Source organism: Sphaerodactylus townsendi, linkage group LG03 (genome assembly GCF_021028975.2).
Source record: "Sphaerodactylus townsendi isolate TG3544 linkage group LG03, MPM_Stown_v2.3, whole genome shotgun sequence".
Classification (NCBI taxonomy): domain Eukaryota; kingdom Metazoa; phylum Chordata; class Lepidosauria; order Squamata; family Sphaerodactylidae; genus Sphaerodactylus; species Sphaerodactylus townsendi.
Window position 1 is genome coordinate 149392075 of NC_059427.1, and position 25289 is coordinate 149417363.

The 25289-nt window shown below is 47.3% G+C and overlaps 1 protein-coding gene across 1 annotated transcript in view; it reads left to right on the plus strand.

Moving 5' to 3' along the window:
- The window catches only part of LOC125429937 (aquaporin-2-like), a 78864-nt gene extending 54481 nt beyond the window's left edge, over positions 1–24383 (plus strand). Inside the window, exons 2-4 of the mRNA XM_048491546.1 lie at positions 13326–13490; positions 15575–15658; positions 22546–24383. Of these exons, the coding sequence (XP_048347503.1) occupies positions 13326–13490; positions 15575–15658; positions 22546–22719 (423 nt within the window). The 3' untranslated portion in view covers positions 22720–24383. The remainder of the gene's footprint in view (positions 1–13325; positions 13491–15574; positions 15659–22545) is intronic.
- Positions 24384–25289: the final 906 nt, after the last annotated feature.

Below are 25289 nucleotides of genomic sequence, written 5' to 3' on the forward strand. Positions count from 1 at the left end.
ACCAACGGCTTACTGAGAATACTGCTGCTTTCGTAGAGTTGTCATCTCTGTCAGCACTATAATTTTGGGATTTTCTAGATGACACATTGAGGAATTGTCCTATATTTGGAGTTCATGATGACACACAATAAAGGTGTTCTCTGAGCCTAAGGTGATATTTGCAGTGGTCTCAGAAATGGTTCTAGCCAGTGAAACTGTATTCCACAGAGTATGGCTACTGATTTAAATACTGAGCACAGCAAGGAGGGGAAAGAAGAGTTTGGATTTATACCCCGTCATTCTCTCCTGTAAGGAGACTCAAGCCAGCTCACAAACTCATTTTCCCTTCCTCTCCCCACAACAGATGCCTTGGGAGGTAGGCGAGACGGAGAGAGTTCCGAGAGAACTGTGACTAGCCCCAGGTCACCCAGCAGGGTTCATGTGGAGGAGCGGGGAAACAAATCCAGTTCTCCCAATCAGAGTCCACCTGCTCTTCACCACTACACCCATGCCATTCCCTTGGTAGCAGTTTCAAACCCGAATTTTTCAAAAACATTGTGATTTTGGCATTTTTTTTAAAAAAACTCTGGTTGAGGGAAATATCACAGGCCAATCCCGTTTTAGGGAAGGGACCCATACGAAGTTCTTCCCCAAACAGGGATATTTAGAGCCCTTCGGGGGTTGGGCGGTATAAAAATCCAATAAATAAATAAATAAATAAATAGACAGACAGACAGACAGACAGACAGACAGACAGACAGACAGACAGACAGATAGATAGATAGATAGATAGATAGATAGATAGATAGATAAATTAATTAATTAATTTACCTTCATCAACCTGTTATATTTCTACTGTGTGAAATCCACCCTAGAGTGAGCTTGCCATTTGAATCCCAGCACTATAAAGTCAAGGAGTTGCAACAGAGACTCAAATCACCGGCCATCCTGTGAGCAAGACCATGAAGTCCAAGGGTTCTACCCTATTTAGAATGCCCAACAGGTCACTGTAGTACTAATCAAATGAAAGATGGAAACTGAGCCTAGGACTTTGGTGTCAATGAAGATACTTTATTTTCACATGCATCTCTCACAAAGTTGACAAGGCCTTCAGACACGGCATTGTGGCATGCTTTCATGGACAGAATTAACAGGCTGTGTAGGTTTTCCAGGCTGTGTGGTCATGGTCATGGTTTTTGCTTTTAATTGTGAAGGGGAGAGACTTCAATGGGATATAAATGGTGGCTAGAGACTCTGCAATTGAACAAATATAGGATGAGATCAGGCAACACCTGGGAGCCGACGAGCTCGATATTACTTATTTCAAACTCAAGAACAGCACACCATAAAGAAGAAGAAGGAGAAGAAGAGTTTGGATTTATATCCCCCCTTTCTCTCCTGCAGGAGACTCAAAGGGGCTGACAATCTCCTTGCCCTTCCCCCCTCACAACAAACACCCTGTGAGGTAGGTGGGGCTGAGAGAGCTCCGTAGAGCTGTGACTAGCCCAAGGTCACCCAGCTGGCGTGTGTGGGAGTGTACAGGCTAATCTGAATTCCCCAGATAAGAAGAAGAAGGAGAGTTTGGATTTATATCCCCCTTTTCTCTCCTGTAGGAGACTCAAAGGGGCTGACAATCTCCTTGCCCTTCCCCCCTCACAACAAACACCCTGTGAGGTGGGTGGGGCTGAGAGAGCTCCGAGAAGCTGTGACTAGCCCAAGGTCACCCAGCTGGCGTGTGGGGGAGTGCCCAGGCTAATCTGAATTCCCCAGAGAAGCCTCCACAGCTCAGGTGGCAGAGCGGGGAATCAAACCCGGTTCCTCCAGATTAGGTACACGAGCTCTTAACCTCCTACGCCACTGCTGCTCCTAAAATAAAACTTGTGGCCTGGGTGAAAACAGTTGTATATAGTATTAATATGATAAAGCATCTTTGTGGGGACATTTTGTATACAATAGTGATGCTATTTAAGTGTCATAGTGGAGACTTGAAGAAAACATCCCGCACAATTGTACACTGTGTTGAAACTTTAGAAATGGCATTGTACATAGTAGTAAAGTATATAGTAGTACAGTGTTTCAAAGCTTTTATAAGGTATCCAGACCTGTGACTGCGAGCCTTTTTTTGATGCAAATTGCTCTAGTTTGGCTTAAGTTGCACTAACCCTCCCAATATTGCAACATGGTGGAACTTCTAGGTAGTGCCTGGAGATTTTCTGGAATTACACCTGATTGACACCTGAAAATGCTGCGGGGGGAAGAATGAGGACTAATCAAAGGAAACACTTCTTCACGCGACGTGTGATGGGTGTTTGGAATATGCTGCCGCAGGAGGTGGGGATGGCCACTCACCTGGATAGCTTTAAAAAGGGCTTGGACCAGGGGCGTAACGAGGCAAACTGTAGCCCTGGGCAAAACCTGAGTTGTATGCCCGGCCGCCACCCCACCACGGCAATTTTTTCAATTTCTGCAACTGGTGGTCATTTCTAAATCATCACATTATAGAATATGCCCCAACTCACAAATCTGAGCACAGCAATGGGCCATGCAACACAGCAGAAATAAAAAAATGCTTTAAAAAAATTTTTTTACTGTGAAAAGTGCTTTAGAAAATAACTTTAGAAAATACAACAACAATAACTTAGTCTTTGGAAATAAGTTCTGTGAGACAGAGGGTGCCAGTCTGAGGTGGTGGAAGAAGCTCCCTTAGATGGGACCCCTTCCTTAGCTGGTAGTCAGATATCCTCTCGCATTGAGGATACCCCTCGGGGAGGTGGGGGGCTCCTTGTAGTGGGTGATTTGATCATTAGGAATATAGAGAGTTGGGTTTAGGAGAGGCATGATGACCAAAAGATGGTGGACTTGCCTGCCTGGTGCCGGTTGCGGATGTCAATGCTTCGTTTAGATAGGCTGTTAGACAGTGCAAGCATGAGTCAGCAGTTGTGGTCCACATGGGCATCAATGACATTGGGAAATGCAGCCGGGAGGTTCTGGAAGCTAAATTTAGGCTGCTAGGAAACAGGTTAAAATCCAGGACCCCCATAAGTGGCATTCTCCTAAATGCTACCTGTCTCCATCGCATGAAGCTAGGGCAAGCTGAGATACAGGGTCTCAATGTGTGGATGAGAAGGTGGTGTAAGGCAGAGGGTTTCAGATTTGTCAGGAACTGGGGAACCTTTTGGGACAAGGCAGGCCTGTACAAAAGGGACGTGGCTTCATCTTTAAATCCAAAGAGGAACCAGGCTGCTGGCTTCAACATTAAAAAAAAAGGTGGCAGAACAGCTTTTAAACTGATCCCTGGGGGAAAGCCGACAGGAGCAGAGGTGACTTCGGTTCAGAATACAGTATCTATGGGGATGCCGACAGAGAGAGCGAGTTTTCGAAATCGACCACATACAAGCAAGGAGCATAGCAATGTGATAAGTGATAGTGTCTACAAAAGGCTAGAGTGGAAAACACATAAATCCCAGGTTAGGGACAGAGATGAACATACAAGTGTCTCTATGCTAATAGTAGAAGCCTTCAATCTAAAAAATGGGGAGAGCTGGAGTACAGAGTTTTGAAGGAGGACATTGATATAGTGGGCATCACAGAGACATGGTGGAATGAGGAGAACCAGTGGGATGCTGTTATCCCAGGTTGGCAGGCTCCTACAGGAATATGGATAGGACAGGGCTTATTGGGGGTGGGGTGGCCCTCTACATCAAAAGAGAAGCATAGTGTCACATAAAATAGACAATGCAGGGGGAGCTGATTCCTCTACGTGAAGCACTGTGGATATCAATATCAGGGTGTGCCATAGTTTAACATTAGGAATATATTATCGCCCCCCTGCCCAAAGTGCACAAGAGGATTCTGAGATGGAAAAAGAAATCAGAGAGGCCAATAAAAGCAAAAATGTAGTGGTAATGGGCGATTTTAACTATCCCCATATAAACAGGAAAAATGCATCCCTGCGGGTCATAGGTAAGGAGAGAATATTCCTTGATATGCTAAAATGTCTGTGACTTAGAGCAGATGGTTGTGGCACCAACCAGGGGAGAGGTGATCCTAGATCTAATTCGAAGGCACTCCAGGACCTGGTGCTGGAAGTAAGTGTTGTTGAGCCTATAATGAATAGCTAACACAATGCTGTCAGATTCAGTCTCTCTGCATGTGAACAAGTGACAACTACTAATGTAGCTACATTTGCCTTCAGAAAGGGAAATTTCTCAAAGATGAGGGGGATAGCATGCGAGGGAAGCTGAAAGGGAAAATCAAGAGAATCAAAACTGTCCAAGATGCTTGGAGGTTATTTAAAAATACAGTCTTCAAAGCTCAGCTGGAATGTGTTCCGCAGGTTTGGAAAGGCAGCGCACAGTCCAAAAGAAAGCTACCATGGTTAACAAGGGAGGTTGGAGGAAATTATTAGGGGGAAAAAGATGTCTTTTAGTGTTTGGAAGTTCAACCTAACTGATGAAGAATACCAGAGAGAACACAAATGGTGGTAAAAAGAGAAGCAAGTTAGCTGTAAGGGAGACAAAAAAGAATTATGAGGAACGCATGGATACGAACATCAAGACTAGTAACAAACAGTTCTTCAAGTACATCAAAAAGCAGGAAGCTAGCTAGGGAAGCGGTAGGTCCGTTTAGATGACAAAGGAATAAAAGGTGTGCTAAAAGATGACAGGGAGATTGCAGAGAAGCTGAACAAATTCTTTGCATCTGTCTTCACCCAAGAAGAGGGTGAGGAAAATTCCTGCACCTGAACCAAGCTCTTTAGGAGGGGAATCTGGTGAACCAGCTAAGATAGTGGTAGACAAGGAAGAAGTTCCAGCAGCCATTGATAAACTAAATGCTACCAAATCCCCTGGCTCCAGACTGTATTCATCCAAGAGTTCTTTAAAGAGCCTGCCAATAAAATTACTGACCTTCTCACTCCTTTAATATGCAACTTATCCCTGAAATCAGCCTCCATCCCTGAAGACCCAGATTCCTTCGGGGATGGGGAGCGGTATAAAAGTTTAAACAATAAATAAATAAATAAATAAGACTGGAAGATGGCCCATGTCACACCAATCTTTAACAAAGGGCCTAGGGGGGACCCAGGAAATTACAGGCCAGTCAGTTTGACATCTGTTCCTGGTAAATTAGTAGAATCTATCATTACAGATAAAATTATTAAACATGTAGAAAAGCAAGACCTGCTGAGGAAGAGAGTCAGCATGGCTTTTGTGGAGAGGTGCAAGTCCTGTCTTACAAACTTACTTCAGAGTTCTTTGAGGGTGTAAACAGGCATGTGGATAATGGGGAACCAGTGGACACGTCTACTCTGATTTCCAAAAGGCTTTTGACAAAGTTCCTCACCAGAGACTGTTGAGAAAACTCAGCAATGAAGGAATAAGAGGGGAAGTCCTCCTATGGATTAAAAACTGGTTGAGGAACAGGAAACAAAGGGTGGGTACAAATGGGAAGTTCTCACAATGGAGAGATGTAGGGAGTGGTGTCCCCCAAGGATCCGTTTTGGGACCAGTGCTCTTTAACCTATTCATAAATGACCTGGAAGTAGGGGTGGGTAGTGTGGTGGCCAAGTTTGCAGATGATACCAAATTATGTAGGGTGGTGAGAACCACAAAGGATTGCAAAGAGCTCCAAGCGGACCTTGATAAATTCAGGGTGAGTGGGCTAAGAAATGGCAAATGCAGTTCAATGTAGGAAAAATGCAAAGTGATGCACATAGGGGCAAAAAAAAATCCAACCATTACATACATAAGTGGGTCAGTGCTATCAGTCACAGACCAAGAAAGGGATTTGGGCTGCCTTAGTTGATAGTTCCATGGGAATGTCAACTCAATGCATGGCAGCTTTGAAAAAGGCAAACTCTATGCGGGGGATAATTAGGAAAGGAGTTGATAATAAAACTACAAGGATTGTCATGCCCTTATATAAATACGCGGTGCTAATCACACTTGGAGTACTGTGTCTTAGTCTCTGGTCACCACATCTCAAAAAGGATATCTAAGAGACAGAAAAAGTGCAGAGAAGGGCAAATCTAGGATGATTGAGGGACTGCAGCACCTTCCCGCGAGGAGAGGCTTGCAGCGCTTTGGGACTCTTTATTTTGGAGAGGGAGACGGGTTGAGGAGGGATATGATTGAAGCTCCATAAAATTATGCATGGGGTAGAAAATGCTGGACAGAGAGAAATTTTTCTCTCTTTCTCACAATACTCTAGAACTAGGGGGCATTCATTGAAAATGCTGGGGGGAAGAATTAGGACTAATAAAAGGAAACACTTCTTCATGCAACGCGGTGATTGGTGTTTGGAATATGCTGCCACAGGAGGTGGTGATGGCCACTAACCTGGATAGCTTTAAGGTTGGACAGATTTATGGAGGAGAAGTCGATGAGTAGCTACCAATCTTGATAATCCCTGATCTCAGATTGCAAATGCCTTAGCAGACCAGGTGCTTAGGAGCAGCAGCCGCGAGAAGGCCATTGCTTTCACCTCCTGCATGTGAGAGCTCCCAAAGGCAATTCCAGGCCACTGCGAGTAGCAGAGTGCTGGACTAGATGGACTCTGGTCTGATCCAGCAGGCTAGTTCTCATGTTCTTGGGTAAGGAGAGAAACCAAAAGCTGTTTACAATTGTTCAATAATACCAACAAAACAAACAATGGTGCTGCGATGCGTAGCAGTGACAAATAGGAAAACGCGACCGCACCACACACAGGCTCAGGCACAGATACATCAAAAGGATATTAATGACAAAGTCATTAGGCTCATTCACTATAAATAATTATAGGCTCATTCACTAGATCTACTAGACGACGGCCACACAGCCTGAAAAAACTACCACAACCAGTTTCTCTGTGATACACCTCTAAAGATGCCAACCACAGATGCAAGCAACACGTTACGAACCAGATCTACCATACCATCGCCACACAGCCCAGAAAACTCCACAACAACCAGTTTCTCTGGGATACACCTCTGAAGATGCCAGCCACAGATGCTGGTGAAACGTTTAGGAACAAGATCTACCAGACCAAGGCCACACAGTCTGGAAAACCCACCACAACCAGAAGTAGGGGGAATATTTAGGTGAGGCCATCACCCTGTGAATAATACCCACTGCAAGGGACAACAATTAAAGAGTGAATGAGCCATTACATTAACAGAAATCCAGGTACAAAAGTCCCCCAAATGAACTGTTATTTTCCTCACCAACAGAAACCACTGAAAAAGAGCTCTAAGTCTCAGGAAGCAGGAGAAATCCTTCAGCCCCCCTCCCACCATCCTCCAGACTCCCAAAAACACCATCCAGTCAAAAGATGCTGGACTCCAACCTGCCCAGAACTCAGCTAGTTACCTGGCAGCTCTGGGTAACCCACCTAAGGGCTGCAAGGGCTCTGAACAAAAGCAAAGCTGCCAGCATCCCCACTCCACCCCTCGCCATTGGCAGTATAAGTTCTGGCAGCAAGTCCTCCCACCCAATCAGAGGTGTAGGCCTCTCCTTCTGTAATTAGACCAATGGAAAATGAATAGCAACATAAAGTTTTAGAAAATGTCACAGCTCTTTATTAATTTTTTACTTATTTATTTTAAATGTTTCTTTAACCTCCTTTCTGTATTTTGGTAGAACTCAAGGGGTCTTACAGTGTAAATAAAATGGATATTTTAAAAAATTTGTTTCTTGAGTACAAAGTGGGCAATTCAATGATTGTGTACAGGGTTGTAGAGCCAGTGGGAATTGAAATGGAAACCTAGAATCCCAAGGATGATGGATCACAAAAATCCAGAGGGTTGATGTGTCATTAATCCTTTCTGACTCAAAAAGACAGAGTCTATCTGATAAACAACACAAAGCAGGAAGGGGAGGATCTTTTCCAAAGAGGGATAATGCTGCAATTTTCAGGGAAATCCTGTAGGAGCTGGGTATTGCAGGTCACTGGGAGGAATGCCTGTCTCTGTGTTTGCCAACCACTGAGTTCAGGACCTGCTGCTCCTCCTTTTCGTCCCCATAGCAAATGCAAAGCCCATGGTGGTGCACACAGAAGAGAGGGGAAAGAGAAAAGGGGGGGGGGGATTTGCTTTGCATCCCAGAGGGAGAGGAGCAAACTTTAGCTGGAGGAAAGGTCCCTGGTCAGCTCTGGACCCACTTGAGTCTTGAAGCCACACCTTGTCTCTTCCCTTTTTTTAATCGCTTCTTTTCCAGACTCCAGATGATCGTGTTAAAATGCAGCTGGCCTTCAGCCTCCTGGCTCCAGAGAGGCCTCTGTGTGTATGAAGGGAGGGGGCGGAGAGAGCTGAAAGTCAGACTGCTGAGAGCTTGACTGCTGACTGGCCGCCCCACCCCCTCCTTTTGTTTACCTTCAACTTCCTTCACAGCCTGAACTCTGAAGGTGCTGCTGGCTGCAAGTCTGTTTGCCTGGCAGGGCAGGGATGCGAGCGGCCGGTGAGGGGTGAGGGGGGAAGGGGGAGGGGCCAGGCTAGCCCTTAGCAACCCCTTCACGGCACTGAAAAAAAATGAGTAACCACCTCTCGGGAGCCGGCTGCATCCCACCTCTGCACGTGACTACATCCCTCGCATGCCCCCCACGTGACTAAACGGTCTCATGCCCTGGGCAGCCGCCCATCCTGCCCAATGGACGTTACGCTAGTGATGCAAGACCATAAAAGATGCACAAAACGCTAAAAGTGACTCCAGCTATTTTCTGCAGGGATTTTACATTCCTTGGGAGCCTCTCCTGCACAATTTCTATCTGATTGCTATTCATGGAGAAAAGGAAACAATGCAGAGGAATTTTTAATGCAAACAAACATTCTGTGTCATTACATTTGCATGATAAACCTAAGAAGACATGAGTTTCATTCATGCCCAGAGAGCTTACAGTCTGATTTTTTGCAGTTAGTGTCTTGCAAACCTAGATTCCAAATGGTTGTGAGTCTTTCTGCCCAATTTTTGCACTAAATATGAGTCTCCATAGGGTGCATCCTAAACCTTCTCCAAATACTTACTATTTCCCTGTCTTCTCTGGGGCACCATTAGCAAGTTTTAATTGCTTTATGGCAATTTGGAGCAGGTACAGTTTTAGCAAAAAAAACCCCAGCCATTTCAGGACTAAACTGCTAATGTATTGGACTAGGACTGGGGAGATCTGCGTGCGAATCCCGACTAAGAACCAAAATGATTGAGAAATTGAATAGTTATCTGTTAAAATATATTCAATATACATTTTATTGCACTGTTCTTAATAAAAAACTGTGCATAGAAAACTCAATAGAAAATATACATCCATATCTAAAAAGATGTAAAACATCATTATATCAGAAAACATAGCACAAATAACCACAAAACCATAGTTGTTAGGACGACATAGCAAATATTCCAGGAACTAGCACAAAAAGACCTAACATGTTTTGATCCTACTGGATGTTCTTCAGAGGCCAATAAATAACGCCTTCACGCCTAGAACTAATATCCATACATAAAATCTTATTTACAACCCTGTGTGTTTTATATAGGTCCTTCAAAAAACAGAAACAGCAAGATGATAAAAATAATAAATACAAATAGATATTTCAGTTTAAAATTTAAAAATAAAAATATAAACAATGGCTCCAATTACTTACAAAAAGCAGACGGTGCTCCCAGTTGAGCAGTTGGAGAGACTGGGGTGTGAATCTCAACTAACCCATTTATCCCAACCAGGAAAGAATTTCTCCGCATAGTACAACATTCTAATGCATCCAGCCCACAATCCACTTATATAATTCATGAATCACAATAGAAAAGTTTCTGTTTTATTTTTTGAAATGTCTTAAGTAGACCATAGCATGGTAATGCATCTACAAACACACCTTGCATGCCACCCCTCCCTCCCCTCTCTCTCCGCTAGGGTGGGTGGGCCAGGTCCAGATGCCGGGCCCCATCGCCTCCCCTTTCATGCTACCCCTCCCTCCCCTCCCCCTCCCTCCACTGGGGTGGGTAGGCCAGGTCCAGATGCCGGGCCCCCTCCCCTCTTCTCCCTTGCATGCCATCCCTCCCTCCACTAGGGTGGGTGGGCCAGGTCCAGATGCCGGGCCCCCTCCCCTCCTCTTGCATGCCACCCCTCCCTCCCCTCCCCCACCCTTCACTAGGGTGGGTAGGCCAGGGCCAGATGCCGGGGCCCCTCCCCTCCCTTGCATGCCACCCTTCACTCACTCCCCTCCCTTGCATGCCACCTGGGGGCCAAGGGACTCTTGGGAACACATGAGAGAAGAATTAGAGGTATGAAGTGAGAGGGGCACTTGAAAACATCACCCCCTCCACACACAAACTTCAATTAGTAGAAATTTTCCATGGGACCCAAGGACTAGATTAGATTGTTTGGGGTTAAATTAGATTGGAACTGGGAAAGTTCTATTACTGTTGGAGGTCGAGTTCCCCCAGCATCTCTTGCTTCTAGCAAGGGGTGTCTATACTTTCCTCCCTTGGTTGGTGTATGGTTTCAGTCGGTTGCCTTTGGCAAGTCACTCGGTTTCAGCCCAGCCTAGCTCACAAAGTTGTTGAGAGGATCAAATAGAAGAGGGCGAACCATTCTCAAAGAACCAGAAGGAACAGACGTAACCTGAATGACCCACGTTGGCCTGATCAGATGTTAAAAGCTAAGGAAGAGTCAGCTCTGATTAATACTTAGATGTGAGACCGTCAAGGAAGTGTAGCATTGCTGCTCAGAGGCAGCCACCTGTGTTAGTCTCTTGCTTTGAAAACCCTTTGGGGTTGTCAGAAGATCTCTGTGACTTGATGGCACAATTCATCACCAGAGTGGCAGCTATGTGCTCCTGATGGCTAAAAATGGCCTAATGGCCTGATGGCCTCATACCTTCGGGACCACATTACCCCATATGTCCCTACTAGGCCTCTACGTTCAGCGGAGGCCAATTTACTGGTAGTCCCTGGCCCCTCAATGATGCGGCTGGCCTCCACGCGGGCCAGGACCTTTTCAACCCTGGCCCCTGCCTGGTGAAACACTCTCCCTCCAGCTGTCCGGGCCCTGCGGGATCTTGGTGAGTTCCGCAGGGCCTGCAAGGCGGAGCTGTTCCACCGGGCCTTTGGAGTGTCCAGCCGCTGATATAAGTGCCCCCGCCTCCTCCTACATTTTGGGCCCATTACCATCTATGGGCCCACTCTTTTTCTCCCCTTCTGGGAGAGTTTAACAGGGATTGTTGCGGGCATTGCTGTTATTAGTCGTTCTTAACTGCTGCATTTTAACTTAACTTATTTACAGTCTATTATGTAACTGTTATTTTATGTTGTTCACCGCCCAGAGCCCTTCAGGGGTTGGGCGGTCTATAAGACTGAGAAATAAATAAATAAAAATAAATAAAAAGAGAGAGATAACTGCAGGGAGTAAGAGGGACAGAGAGATGGACTTTTGCAGTAGTCAAGATGGCATATGCAGGAGACGGCAGCGTCCAAGAAGCTGTGCAGCTGACAGTTAAAAGGGAGAATCTTCTGTTCTGGAGGTTATTCTAAACACAGCTGTTCATCTGACACCATCTTCTAACTCAGTTCTTACAGGTTCCTTTGCAGTAGTCAGTCCGCCAGCTCCATCCAAAGGGCCAGGTGCCTGGATACAGGGCCACAGCTGCTCTGTCCCGTCATTCCCAAGAGGGCTTTCTGGTGGCACGGGGCGGGGCCAAAAACACAAAGAACCCTGCCCACTGCTAGAAAGCCCCCACTGGGCTTAATGGACTTACTCTACTGAAATGGTGGCTTAAGTCCAGAGCCCCAGGCAATGGCATTGTGGAGGCAATGGCTGACTAGTGTTGGCTGTTTCCCCAGCCATGCCTCCAGACAGAAGCGTACCAGGGGTAAATGGTGCCCGGAGACAAATTGTCTCCAGGACGCCCCCCCAGGCTCTGCCCCCCCAGGCTCCACCCCTGATGCCTCCAGGCTCCACCCCCACTGCCCTCGACCCTGCCCATGTCACCATGGACATGGGCAAGGTCTAGGTTTCCCATTTCCTGCCCCCTGACTCCCCCTGCCGGCTGGGCTTCCAGCCGGCAGCCTGCAGTCTCTTCTGACCTCCCCTCCGGGCAGGCCAGAAGAGACTGCAGTCCCGGCCTTGGAGACCTTCTTTTATAAGCACTGAGGCTAGGGGGTGGGGCTTAGGGAGCAGGAAGGGGTGGAGTCCAGGATGGGGTTGAGGGCGCTTGGAGGCAGCAGGAAGTCCTGCTGTCTCATCGTTTTTTGTGTGCCTCGGACGAGACAGCAGGACTTCCTGGTCACGTGGGGGGCTGATTTTGCGCCCCCCCACGTGACCAGTAGAGTGGCGCCCGGGGGCAAGGGGTACCCCTTGTCCCTAGGCAGATACGCCACTGCCTCCAGACCAAACCTGCTACACCAGTGGCAGCAGCACCGCGGGGACACTGGGACAGCAATCTGCACCACGTTTGACCATTGTGAAGGGCTGCAGTAGCAGCCCGCCAGCAGACCCACTCTTCCACCAGGGTAAGTGGCCCAGGGAGAGCAAATGAGTGTCACTACCCTATTTATTTATTTTTATTTATTTATTTTTTAGGCTTCTATACCGCCCCATCCCCGAAGGGCTCTGGGCGGTGTACAGCATATAAGATACAGTATAAAACAATCAAACATTGAAAGCAGCAAAGGCTAAAATTTAAATTATGCAATACGTTGGCGTCCAATTTCCCAGATTAAAATTCCCCCTCCCCCGAAAAAGGGAGGCATGGTGAGTCTCAACAGATGGTACATGGGCTAGACGACAGGCCACAGAAAAGGGGGGGCACCATTAGCGGTCGGCTCCTCCAAAGGCCCGGCGGAACAGCTCCGTCTTACAGGCTCTGCGGAACTCGCCAAGGTCCCGCAGGGCCCGGACAGCTGGGGGAAGAGCGTAGGCCCTGGCCCGTGTGGAGGCCCCATCGCTGAGGGGCCGGAGACCACCAGTAGATTGGCCTCCATCGACCGAAGAGGCTGTGCAGGGACATATGGGGTGATGCGGTCTATGCCACCTCCCACAGCAGATTCCCCACCTCATTTGGATGGGGCTATGCGTCTCTTAGGTAATAGGAGGGGGGGTATTCCTGTGTCCTGATCCAGTCAGCATAGAGATTCAGCCATATTTTTACTGTGAGGAACAGCACCCCCACCATGTTTGGACGTGTCCAAGGTTGCTAGAGAATGCAGGTCCCTTCCTTAAAGGCTTGGAAGGTAATGACAACTACTGAAGGCTTTTGGGCATTTTCAAAAAGTTGTTTTTAATTAGCATCCCCCCTTGTGTATGTTTATATAGTTGGAAGAAGGTTACCCTTGAGGTCAATGAGTGTCACTACCCTAAGCCTCTCTGCTTTCTTGTCTTCTTAGCTTTCTAACAACACAACCGCAGGCCAGGCTGTGGTGGTGGAGATAATCCTCACTTTCCAGCTTGTTATGTGCATTTTTGCCTCGACTGACAGCCGCAGACGTGACAACGTAGGTTCTCCTGCCCTGTCTATTGGACTGTCTGTAACCCTGGGTCACCTGGTGGGGGTGAGTATTTCAGTTACTATTACAAGCTTTTTACTTTGTGCCAAATGGAGATGGAATGTGAATGATTGTGATGTCATGGGCCTGGTTCATACAGCCCGGTAGCCACTGGCGTAATGCCCATTGGGCAAGGTGGGCAGCTGCCCAGGGCATCACCTTGTGGGGGGCATCAAAATGCTGGGTTTCGTTTTGAGGTATTTTAGTGGTTTTCCATTTTTGGCCTGCAGGGGGCGCAGTTTTTAGGCTAGCAACACCAAAATTTCAGCGTATCATCCGACGACTGTCCTTATGCTACGCCCCAAGTTTGGTGAAGTTTGGTTCAGGGAGTCCAAAGTTAGGGACTCCCAAAGGGGGTGCCCCTATCCCCCATTGTTTCCATTGGGAGCTAATAGGAGATGGGGGCTACAGTTTTGAGGGTCCATAACTTTGGCCCCCTTGAACCAAACTGCACCAAACTTGGGGGGTATCATTAGGGAAGTCTCCTGATGAGACCCTGAAAGTTTTGAGAGTGTGCCTTCAGAAATGTGCCCCCCCACAGCCTGCAACCCCCATTGAAAGCAATGCAGAAAACTCAATGCAGAACAAAGATTCTTGGGCAAATTTCTAGGATGTTCCTGCAGGGGGTGCATTTTTGGATGTGTTGGCACCAAAATTTCAGGGTATCATCTGGAGATGATGGCACCCCCCAACTTTGGTGCAGTTTGGTTCAGATGTTCAGGAACTACAGCATGGCCAATTGGCCATGCTGGTAGGGGCTGATGGGAATTGTAGTTCCTGAACATCTGGAGAGCCGCAGGTTCCCTACCCCTGGACTAGATGGACTCTGGTCTGATCCAGCAGGCTCGTTCTTATGTTCGTAACTTTTCAAGCCACTGCTCATTGACCCTATTCCAGATAGGACAACACTGAAATACTTGATCTAAGTAATGTGTTACCCATAACATGTGGTTTCAGCCCTTGTAGTGGGTTCCTTAATACTGTTGTTAAGGGAACCAGCCATCAGAAAAACATCAGAAAGCCTATGAGCATTGTCTGAAACTCTTTCCAAGACAACATCACAAATATAAAGAAGGAAACAGGCAGAGGTGTACCGGGGTAAATGGCGCCCCAGACTGCACCCCACCCCCCACTGCTGCTGGGTGCCCTCCACCCTGCCCTTTTCAATGACACATGGTCAGGGGCGAGAGCACTCAAACACAACAGGGCAGCAGGACTTCCTGCTGCCTCCTCGGCTCCAAGTGCCCTCAACCTTGCCCATGTCGCCATGGACATGGGCAAGGTCTAGGGTGCCCGACTTCCCCCCCCCTTTCCCCCTGCCTGCTGGACTCCCAGCCTGCAGCCTGCAGTCCCTTCTGACCTCCCCTCCGGGCAGGCCAGAAGAGACTGCAGTCCCCGGCCTCGGAGACCTGCTTTTATAAGCACTGAGGCCGGGGGTGGGGCTTGGGGAGCAGGAAGGGGTGGGACTTCCTGCTCCCCAAGTCCCACACCCAGCCTCAGTGTTTATAAAAGCAGGTCTCCGAGGCCGGGGACTGCAGTCCCTTTTGGCCTGTCCGGAAGGGAGATCAGAAGGGACTGCAGGCTGCAGGCTGGGAGTCCAGCTGGCAGTGGGGAAGGGAGGGGGAAGTGCAGGGCACCTAGACCTTGCCCATGTCCATGGCGACATGGGTGAGGTCGAGGGTGCTCCGTGGCAGCAGCAAGTCCTGCTGCCTCATCGTTTTCGCGCACCCTTGCCCATGTGTCATTGGCATGGATGGGGGCAGGGGTGCTCGGAGCCAATGAGGCAGCAAGAAGTCCTGCTGCCTCGTGGTCTTCAAGCTCCCCTGACCCGACCACTGTGTCATCGACATGGGTGGGGTCAAGGGCACGCAAAAACGATGAGGCTGCAGAACTTCCTGGTCACTTGGGGGGGGGCGATTTTGCACCCCCACGTGACCAGAAGAGAGGCGCCTGGGGGCAAGGGGTACCCCTTGTCCCTAGGTAGGTATGCCACTGGAAACAAGGATTATAGTGGGATGATAGATGGGGGAGGGATGGCAAAATAATGAATTTACAGGAAATATTAAAATGTCTAATCCTTCCCTCCATAGATCTATTTCACCGGCTGCTCTATGAATCCAGCCAGGTCATTTGGGCCTGCTGTCGTCACGGGCCGATTCACCCCTGCTCACTGGGTAAGATGCTGACAGGTTGTTTTGAATAGAGCACAACTGTAGAAAATTCGTGTCATATGATTCCCCTTTCTATTGACGCACAGCCAACATTTTGTGGCGTTCAGAACAAAGTCCAAACAAACAACAACAAAAGCAGATTATAGCGCAATCTTATAGTGCAATGCAGAATTACTCCAATCTAAACTTATTAGACCCTGATCTGAATGGCCCGGGCTAGTTTGATCTTGTCAGATCTCAGAAGCTAAGCAGAGTTGGTTAACTCTCCCCTTTTTGGGGGGAGGGGGAACTTTAATCTGGAAAATTGGACGCCAATGTATTGCACAACTGAAATTTTAGCTTTTACTGCTGCTTTAATGTTTGATTGTTTTATACTGTTATTTTTATATGCTGTACACCGCCCAGAGCCCTTCAGGGATGGGGCGGTATAGAAGCCTAGTTGATTGATTGATTGATTGATTGATAGATTGATAGATTGATAGATAGATAGATAGATAGATAGATAGATAGATAGATAGATAGATAGATAGATAGATAGATAGATAGATAGATGATAGATGATAGATAGATAGATAGATAGATAGATAGATAGATAGATAGATAGATAGATAGATAGATAGATAGATAGATAGATAGATAGATAGATAGATAGATAGATAGATAGATAGATAGATAGATAGATAGATAGATAGATAGATAGATAGATAATACTTTGATGGGAGGTCACCAAGAAAATCCAGCAATGCCAAACATTGGCAAACTACTCTTGACTTGAAAACCCTGCAGGGTCGCTATAAGTCATCTGCAATTTGATGGCATTTTGTAACATCAAACCTATTACAGTAGCTAATAAAGCACCATGAAGCGTGCTGTTGTGGTGTGCTGGGAAGATATGTCTGTCATGCTATGATAGAAGAAGTGGTAACAGAACCCAGATGATGGCTACTTCACACTCAAATTCAAATTCTTTATTGCAGTCAAAGACCAGCACATAATAATACAAACTGAGAAGTGCACTTATACACAGTCGGTGACCGTTTACTAAAAGGTCAACTCGCGAAAAAGCAAGTAGTAGATAAAATACATTTGATTATGTCAAAAGATTAAAAAGTTAATATAACTACACTTGTAAAGTGCCTGTGCTGTCTTGCTAAAACCTATAGTAACATTACTAGAAAACTCCGGCCTCCGACCATATCTTCTAAGGATCACAGCTTTCTTCAGTTCTTCCCTCCCTAAACTATTCAACCTGCAGATGTCTCTTATTGTGTTTTGTAGATTAGAGAACATGTTCGCCGCCGTTGCCCGTGTAATTTTCTGGTCCCTACCTGTCAATATGTAGGCCAGTACATCTTTGTAGTTTAGACCTATTAGACCTGTCATGGCTGGGCTGAGGATTTCCTTTCGGGGCTTTTCAAAAGTGGGACATCTAAATAACATGTGTTCTAATGTATCTATTTCGCCTAGAGGGCAGGGGCACAGCCTCTTTTCATAAGGGATTTTCTTGTATTTCCCCTCTAACAGCGAGGAGGGAAGAGAATTACATCTGGCCAATGAGAAAGCTCTTCTTGTGTTGCTGTTTTCAAGGAAAAACAGATACGGAGCTGTTGTTACTTGCCATCTTAGGTGTTCCGGTGCAATGTATTTAGGTGTTTTTAGGAGATCTGTTTGTCTCTCAATATCAAAAATTCTCTGCTTGACCTGTATACGGGCCCTATCAGCTCCCATGGCTATTAGAGCTTGTATGGAGAGTCCCATCTGTTGTATGGTGGTTTGGACTTTCTTATGCCAGCTGGACTGAAAATTATCCTGAAGGACCAATGGGTATTTCACACTCTTTTATACCACACTTGAATCTTAGATGTTCACAATAATCACTGGGGAATCAAAACATCAGTCAACCAGTTTGGTGCATGTGTGTTCAACTAGGAAAGCCAGGCCCGTGTTCAAATCCACCCTCTTGTCATGAGACACTCACTGGGAGTGCAATCCTGAATAGAATCATGCTCTTCTCAGACTGCTGAGGTCTTCAGTAGACTGTTTTGAATTGCACTGACAGTGACTTCGAGCACACTGTTGTCTCTCCCAGTGTCATACACTTCTCACGGTTGTTATGAGGAAAATGGTAGTAACGGGGATTCGTGTATGGTGCCCTGAAACTGAACCATTTCCCCAAGAACTGCACAAGAGTCAGTGTGGTTTAGTGGTTAAGAGTGGTGGACTCTAATCTGGAGAACCAAGTTGGATCCCCCACTTTTCCACAAGACCTAAACTGGTGAGCTGGAATTGTTTCCCCGCTCCCACATATGACGCCAGTTGGTTGACCTTGGGCCAGTCACAGTTCTCTCAGAACTCTCTCTGTCTCATCTACCTCACAAGGTGTCTGTTGTGGGGAGAGGAAGGGAAGGAGTTTGTAAGCCACTTGAAGACTCCTTATGGTTGAGGAAAGTTGGGTATAAATTCAAACTACTACTGCTACTACTCCTGGCTTCCCTCAGAATCTTTTAACCTAAGCCAGGGGTCTTCAAACTATGGCCCTCCAGATGTTCAGGAACTACAATTCCCATCAGCCCTGCTACTTAGCCATGCTGGCAGAGGTTGATGGGAATTGTAGTTCCTGAACATCTGGAGGGCAATAGTTTGAAGACCTCTGACCTAAGCAATGACTTCCACCAAATTCACCAAGAAAAGTGCTTACCTAAAACATAGGGATGAACTATCCTTTAAGAAAGGTTTTCATGTTGGTTCTCTTTGCTTCCATTGTCGTTTCTCTAAAGTTTTGGCTTGAGCAGTAACAATCAAATGCATCTCAAAAAAATTCTTTTGCCAAGAGCTGTTAACTCTAATCCCGGAATCGGGTTTCAGAACTGTCCATTCCGGTTTCAGAACTTAATCAGGTTGGCCAAAAGAGAAGGAATTGTTTTCCTCCTACCCCAAATTACCTTCTGGCCATATGGAAGGCGGGCCTTGTAAGACATCATCACAAAACAGAAGCAGGGACATAGGTATAGATTTTTATGTGGGTTGGGATGGGGGCCAGTAGCTCCCACCTGGGCCTGGCCATGCTCTCCTTAAGTCTCCCCGCCTCTGGCCTGGGGTAATTATATAAAAGCAGCTCTCCAAGGCCAGGGATGGCAGACTCCCCTGCCCTGCCCCCCCCCCCCCAAGTCTGCAGTCCCTTCTGCCCTCTCCTCTGGGCAGAGGTGTAGCTAGGGAAAATGGAGCCCAGTGCAAAATCTGAGTTTTGCGCGCCCCTCCCCATGGGCAGCCACTGGAATCCACCCCCAAACAGCATCACTTTCAATGGTGTTTAAACTAGGGAGCCCAGATTCTCCTTTTCAATCCACCTTAAAGGGAGAATCTGGGGTCCCCAGTTAAAACAACATTGAAAGTGATGCTGTTTGGGGGTGGATTATGCCGCACCCTTAAACAGCATCACTTTCAATGTTTAAACTGGGGACCTCAGATTCTCCCTTTAAATCCATGCTGAAGGGGGTGGATTTAATAGGAGAATCTGGGGAAATTTGGGGGGTGCCTGCTGTCAGGGGTGCCATTGTTAATCTAGCAGCACCAAACTTTCAGTGTATCTTTAGGAGACCCTCCTGATGATACCACCTAGATTTGGTGAAGTTTGGTTCATGAGGGCCAAAGTCATGGACCCTCAAATGTGTATCCCCCATCTCCTATTAACTCCCATTGGAAACAATAGGGGATGGGGCACTCCCTTTGGGAGTCCATAACTGTGTACCCTCAGGAGAGTCTCCCAACAACTCCCTGAAATTTTGGTGCTTCTAGATTAAAAGCAGCGCCCCCTGCAGGCCAAAAAGCAAAAAAACCCACTTAAAAATACAAAAACCCCACAAACGGGGGTGGAGCTTCGGACATGGGGGGTTGGACCCAAGAAAACCCCCTCCTTACCTACATCCTTGAACAGAAGCCTAGACATATGGCAATCTCCAACACAAGCACAACTGTTGGGGGAATTTAGTTCCCTCAGATTCCTGACATCCTGCTCAGATAGCCTCAATGTTCATTCCAAACCAATACCAAGCAGGACTGGCAGTAACCATAAATGCCATAAATGCACTGATTTCCAGCCTTTCCCGTGCAGTGACCCACAAGTCCAAATTTACTTGGGCTGGCCCAAGGTTTTTGGGCACCCTAGATAAGCTATGACATCGGCATCCATCTAGTTCAGCATTCCATTTTCAACAGTGGCTAAACAGATCTTTTGGAGAAACCAGCAAAGACTACAGAAAGGAACAGTGAACTCCTTCACTATGAACTCCAAGCAAGTAGCATTCCGACATATACAGTCTTTGTGTATGGAGGTTATGTAGAGTTGCCAACCTCCAAGTGGTGGCTGGAGCATTTCAGGCAACAGAGATCAGTTCACCTGGACAAAATAGTCACTTCAGAAGGTGGACAACGGAATTATACCCCATTGGAAGTCCCTCTCTTCCCCAAGCCCTGCCCTCCCCAAGCTCCACCCCCAAAATCTTCAGGTATTTCCAAACCTGGGGCTGGTGCCCTTAAAATTATATCCGGGCATTTCACCACCCTCTCCTTCTCCGTTCTCCATTCTTTAATTTTATTTATTTATTTATTTATACTTAATTTTATATACCGCCCCTCCCCCGAAGGGCTCTGGGTGGTGAACAACAGAATAATAACAGCAATAATATTAAAACCCCGATTAAAACAGCAGATTAAATAAAATTACAGCGGCATCCGACAAACTTCATAAAACTTCACCCACCCTGGAAAACAAACCCAAAAAGCTGAGGGTCCCATAAGAATTAAGGGCCCAGAGCATAGAAAAGGAGGGGAGGAGAAGGAGGGGGAGGGCGCACATCAGCGGTCGGCCCCCCCAAACGCCCGGTGGAACAATTCAGTCTTACAGGCCCTGCGGAACTCTCCAAGGTCCCGCAGGGCCTGAATAGCTGGTGGTAAAGTGTTCCACCAGGCAGGGGCCAGGGCTGTAAAGGCCCTGGCCTGGGTAGAGGCCAACCGCATCATCGAGGGGCTAGGGACAACCAGCAAGTTGGCCTCTGCCGAACGCAGAGGCCGCAGAGGGACATATGGGGTGAGACGGTCCCGAAGGTACGAAGGTCCCAGACCGCGTAAGGCTTTAAAGGTAAGTACCCACACCTTATGAATGATTCGGAACTCAACTCATTTTAATCCACCTTAATGTGCCAAGAAACTTGTTCTAATAACTATCAGGATTTATTTGATGAACATGTACACCAGGGTGAGGGGGGTGGGTGTGAGAGATCCATAAATGGAAGATACCGTTTTCAGGATTACATTTTGGTTTCCAAAATGCAGAACAGAGCAATTAGAATGGAAGGAGTGGCCCATAGGGAAGGCTAGCCCACAATCCACTTTCAGAAGCTTCATAATAACACTTTGGGGTCCCAATCCACATATTGGGAAACACAGTTTTGTCTCAGTCCAAGAGCTAAATCATGGGCAGACACCAAAAGCATCTAAGTAGGATTGGAGCACCTTCCTTATGAGGAGAGGCTGCAGCGTTTGGGACTCTTTAGTTTGGAGAGGAGACGTCTGAGGGGGGATATGATTGAAGTCTATAAAATTATGCATGGGGTAGAAAATGTTGACAGAGAGAAATTTTTCTCTCTTTCTGCCAACAATACTAGAAACCAGGGGCATTCCATTGAAAAAATGCTGGGGGGGGAACGACCATTAGACTAATAAAAGTTGGAAAACACTTCTTCACGCAACGTGTGATTGGTGTTTGGAATATGCTGCCACAGTGAGGTGAGTGGGATGGCCACACTAATCCTGGGCAGCTTTAAAAGTGGGCTTTTTTAAAGCGGGAGGTCGGCGGTGACGGCAGGCTGGCAAGGTTCCGCGATGGGAGTCACCGCCTCGTTCTCCTCTTCATCTTAGGTCCTTCAGTCAGCTTCTTCAGAGGCCGCAGTCTTCGATACTGTCACTCCCACCCTGGAGGTCGGAGAGGATGCGTGGGCGGCCGCGATGGCTACGCCCCGCAGGTGACGCAGGGAGGGACACCGTGGTGGAAGGGAGGGAGACAGCGCTTTTCCGGGCGGCGCTGGGTTCGACCAAGGCCGCAGGGAGACGCCTTCCCCAACAACAACCCCCCTTTAAAGGGTTGTTAAGTTTAGGCTGCCCTCCGACGCTGGCCCTGGAGGTGGGAGGACAGTGTGTGAAGACTCTGATCCCTGAGTGTGAAGAATAGAGAAGAAGAAGAGGAGAACAACCTCTTCCAGCCCAGCCAGTTGCTTTTAGCCTTATGACTGCTCCCTCAACAACAACCCCCCTTTAAAGGGTTGTTGTTTGAAAGCTGACAATGACCCTGAGGGAGGAAGAAAGCGTCAGGTCGCCTTTACTGCGTTGCAGCAGCCAGTAGCTATATCTTGAAACAGCTGACCTAGAGCAGTCGCCGCTTGCTGCCTTTTGCGGCCAGCGCCGCTCGTGCTCGGCCGATGCAGAAGCTGGGCCCCTTTGCCTCCCAGGTCAGCCGTAAAACGGCCGCAGCGGCCCTGGATAGCTTTAAAAAGGGCTTGGACAGATTAATGGAGGAGAAGTCAATCTATGGCTACCAATCTTGATCCTCCTTGATCTCAGATTGCAAATGCCTTAGCAGACCAGGTGCTCAGGAGCAGCAGCAGCAGCAGAAGGCCATTGCGTTCACCTCCTGCATGTGAGCTCCCAAAGGCACCTGGTGGGCCACTGCGAGTAGCAGAATGCTGGACTAGATGGACTCTGGTCTGATCCAGCAGGCTAGTTCTCATGTTCTTATGTTCTTAAGTAGTAAATCTCAACTGATAATCTCAAATCTGATTCTTTTTCTTTTTTCTGTGTCTGGAAAATGTCTTAACCCTTTCCTTGAAATTTCTCAGGTCTTCTGGGTGGGACCAATCGGCGGAGGCATCCTGGCTTCCTTGCTTTACAACTACCTGCTATTTCCCCGCTCAATGAGCATGTCTACAAGAGTGGCAATTGTGAAAGGCACTTACGAGTCGGAAGGAGAGTGGGAGGAGAAGGAGAAGAGCATGGAAATGACCTCACCCTAATGGAAAGAGCTTGGGACAGGAAGGAAAAGGAGACGAATCCAACACTCCTGATGCCACACATAGTCCAAAACAACATATTTTCTGCTTGTGCCAAGGGGTTGAAGATGGAATGGGGATAGACTTTATTTGTGTATAATTTGTGTCTACATTGAATGTGTGGTTGCAGCCCACTACAGATGCACAAGATAAACCCAACACGTAAGAAGGAGCTGTTCCAACATGGCCCCTTTCAGAAGTGATGCATTCCAACAACCACCATCAAACACGGTTGGTTGTTTACCTCTTGGAACTGGCAAAAGAGTAGGAGCATTCTAGAACTGTATCTAGGCTGGGCTCTTAGCCTTTGCAATTGGTTGGAGTTTTCAGTAAGTCTCCTAGTTATTTGCATTTGACTTTCTGCTGGGCCTAAGACCAAACCTTCTGGGAGCTGTATTTACCCTGGGCTTTGGTGGCTTAGGGGCGAGGCAACCTGAACTGAGTTTCCTTGGCTTTGGTCCTGTCTCATATGCATAATAATGCATGCCGTTGGCTTTTTTTATGTTTAACTCCTCATCCATTTTACATACCGCATAAATACTAACAAGAACTTTAAAGGAAGAGATTTCAGACAGTTATGAAAGAGAACAATTTGAGAGCAGTTTTAGTCTTGAATATGTGAGAAATTTGGATGACCCTACAAAGATAAAACAGCCTGTAGAAGACAGTTTCTGGAGCAGAGGCGTATCTAGGGAAAATGTAGCCCAGTGCAGAATCTAAGTCGTCCCCCCCCCCCCCCCCCGGATGGCCTCCTTCACCCTCCATGACCAAACAACTTTTTTGGCTCCAGGTCATCAGGGAAGGAGGAGCGGTGTAGGGGTGATTTTTCCGGCCCCCCCACGTGACTAAATGGTCACAGCCCAGGGACATTTGATCCCAGATGTCCCCCTGGGCAGTATGTTCCTGCTCTGGAGGCAGGTAATGGCAAACCACTTCCTAATGCCGCTTGCTTTAAAAACCTTGCAGGAGCACCATAAGTCACCTGTGACTGGATGGCACTTTCTACCACCACGTTTCTGTCTAGTCTTTTCACTTTTTTTCAACATGGTTTGGAGTAAATGAAGAGTGAAGAGCATTGCGTTGACTCAACAGCCATCTTCTGTCCGTTCGAGCAAGTAAAGCAGATTAATTTCCAACCTGCTCTACCTAGACAAAAAGTCCTTGTGAAGCTCAGGAGATACTGCCATAGTTCTGTTGTTCCAGTCTGCTCTGTGACAGGGAAGGAGAGGAGGAAAAGACAGATAAGGTTGCCAACATGGCATTTTAAAATAACTTGTTACACCTGTGCAAGGCTGTGCAAGGCTAGGACAGATCAGGAAGAAAAACTGGCTGGCCCAGTAGGAACAGAACCAATAGCAAACATTTAGTTTTATCAGTAGCAGATGCTGGCAGAATTAGAGGGTTAAGCATGTTCTTGAGTTAGGCTTAGGAGGGTTAAACCTGTGCTTGAGTTCTTGACTAGACGGAAAAGGGGGTTAGGGGAAAGTCTATCTCCATAGCTGTCTCTATGAGCAGCAGTGGCGTAGGAGGCTGAGCTCGTGTATCTAATCTGGAGGAACCGGGTTTGATTCCCAGCTCTGCTGCCTGAGCTGTGGAGGCTTATCTGGGGAATTCAGATTAGCCTGTGAACTCCCACACACGCCAGCTGGGTGACCTTGGGCTAGTCACAGCTTCTCGGAGCTCTCTCAGCCCCACCTACCTCACAGGGTGTTTGTTGTGAGGGGGGAAGGGCAAGGAGATTGTCAGCCCCTTTGAGTCTCCTGCAGGAGAGAAAGGGGGGACATAAATCCAAACTCTTCTTCTTCTTCTCTTCTTCTGTGCCAAGCTAACCAGGTCACTTTGCCACAACTATCTTGGTTCCATGGGGACCATCGATTCAGGGAAGGTAGCGGCCAAATCCCATGGAGTGCTGAGCTCAGCAACCTGCTTCAGTGAGCATGTGCACTTAGTTAAAACATGCACACACCTAGTAAATATAGCACTACTAATGCTAGCTCAAAACATGCTGGCAATGGCTAGGAAAAGAAAAACGGTGAAGGCCTCTTTATTTTTGAGTTGGCAACTCTATCAAGACAGAGAGACTTGTGAGGTTGTCTTGGAATATCCAGTTGCTGAATGGGGCACGGTACGGAGCTCCATCAAGGCCCACCTTTCACTGGAATCAGGAGCTTCTGAAGAACACGAGATAAAATGAATCCGAAAAGGTCATCCCAAAATTGGGTAACATGGCAGACAAAGAGAGGGGCTGCTGTTTCCTGCACTGGCTGTTATTGCATTTCCTTTTAGGGGGGGCTGTTTTGTTTGGCAAAGAATATTCATGTTTAGGGCCTTTGTTCATGTGTAATACCATGCATTATTTATTATCAATAAAAACAAAATTCTGCCACTAAAGTGTCAATGGCATTTGGGGAGGATGAGTTGTTACTAGGGTTGCCAGTCTCCAGGTAGGGCCTGGAGATCGCCCAGAATTCCAACTGATCTGCAGACGAAAGAGATCATTTCCCCTGGAGAAAATGGCTACGTTGGAGGGGGGA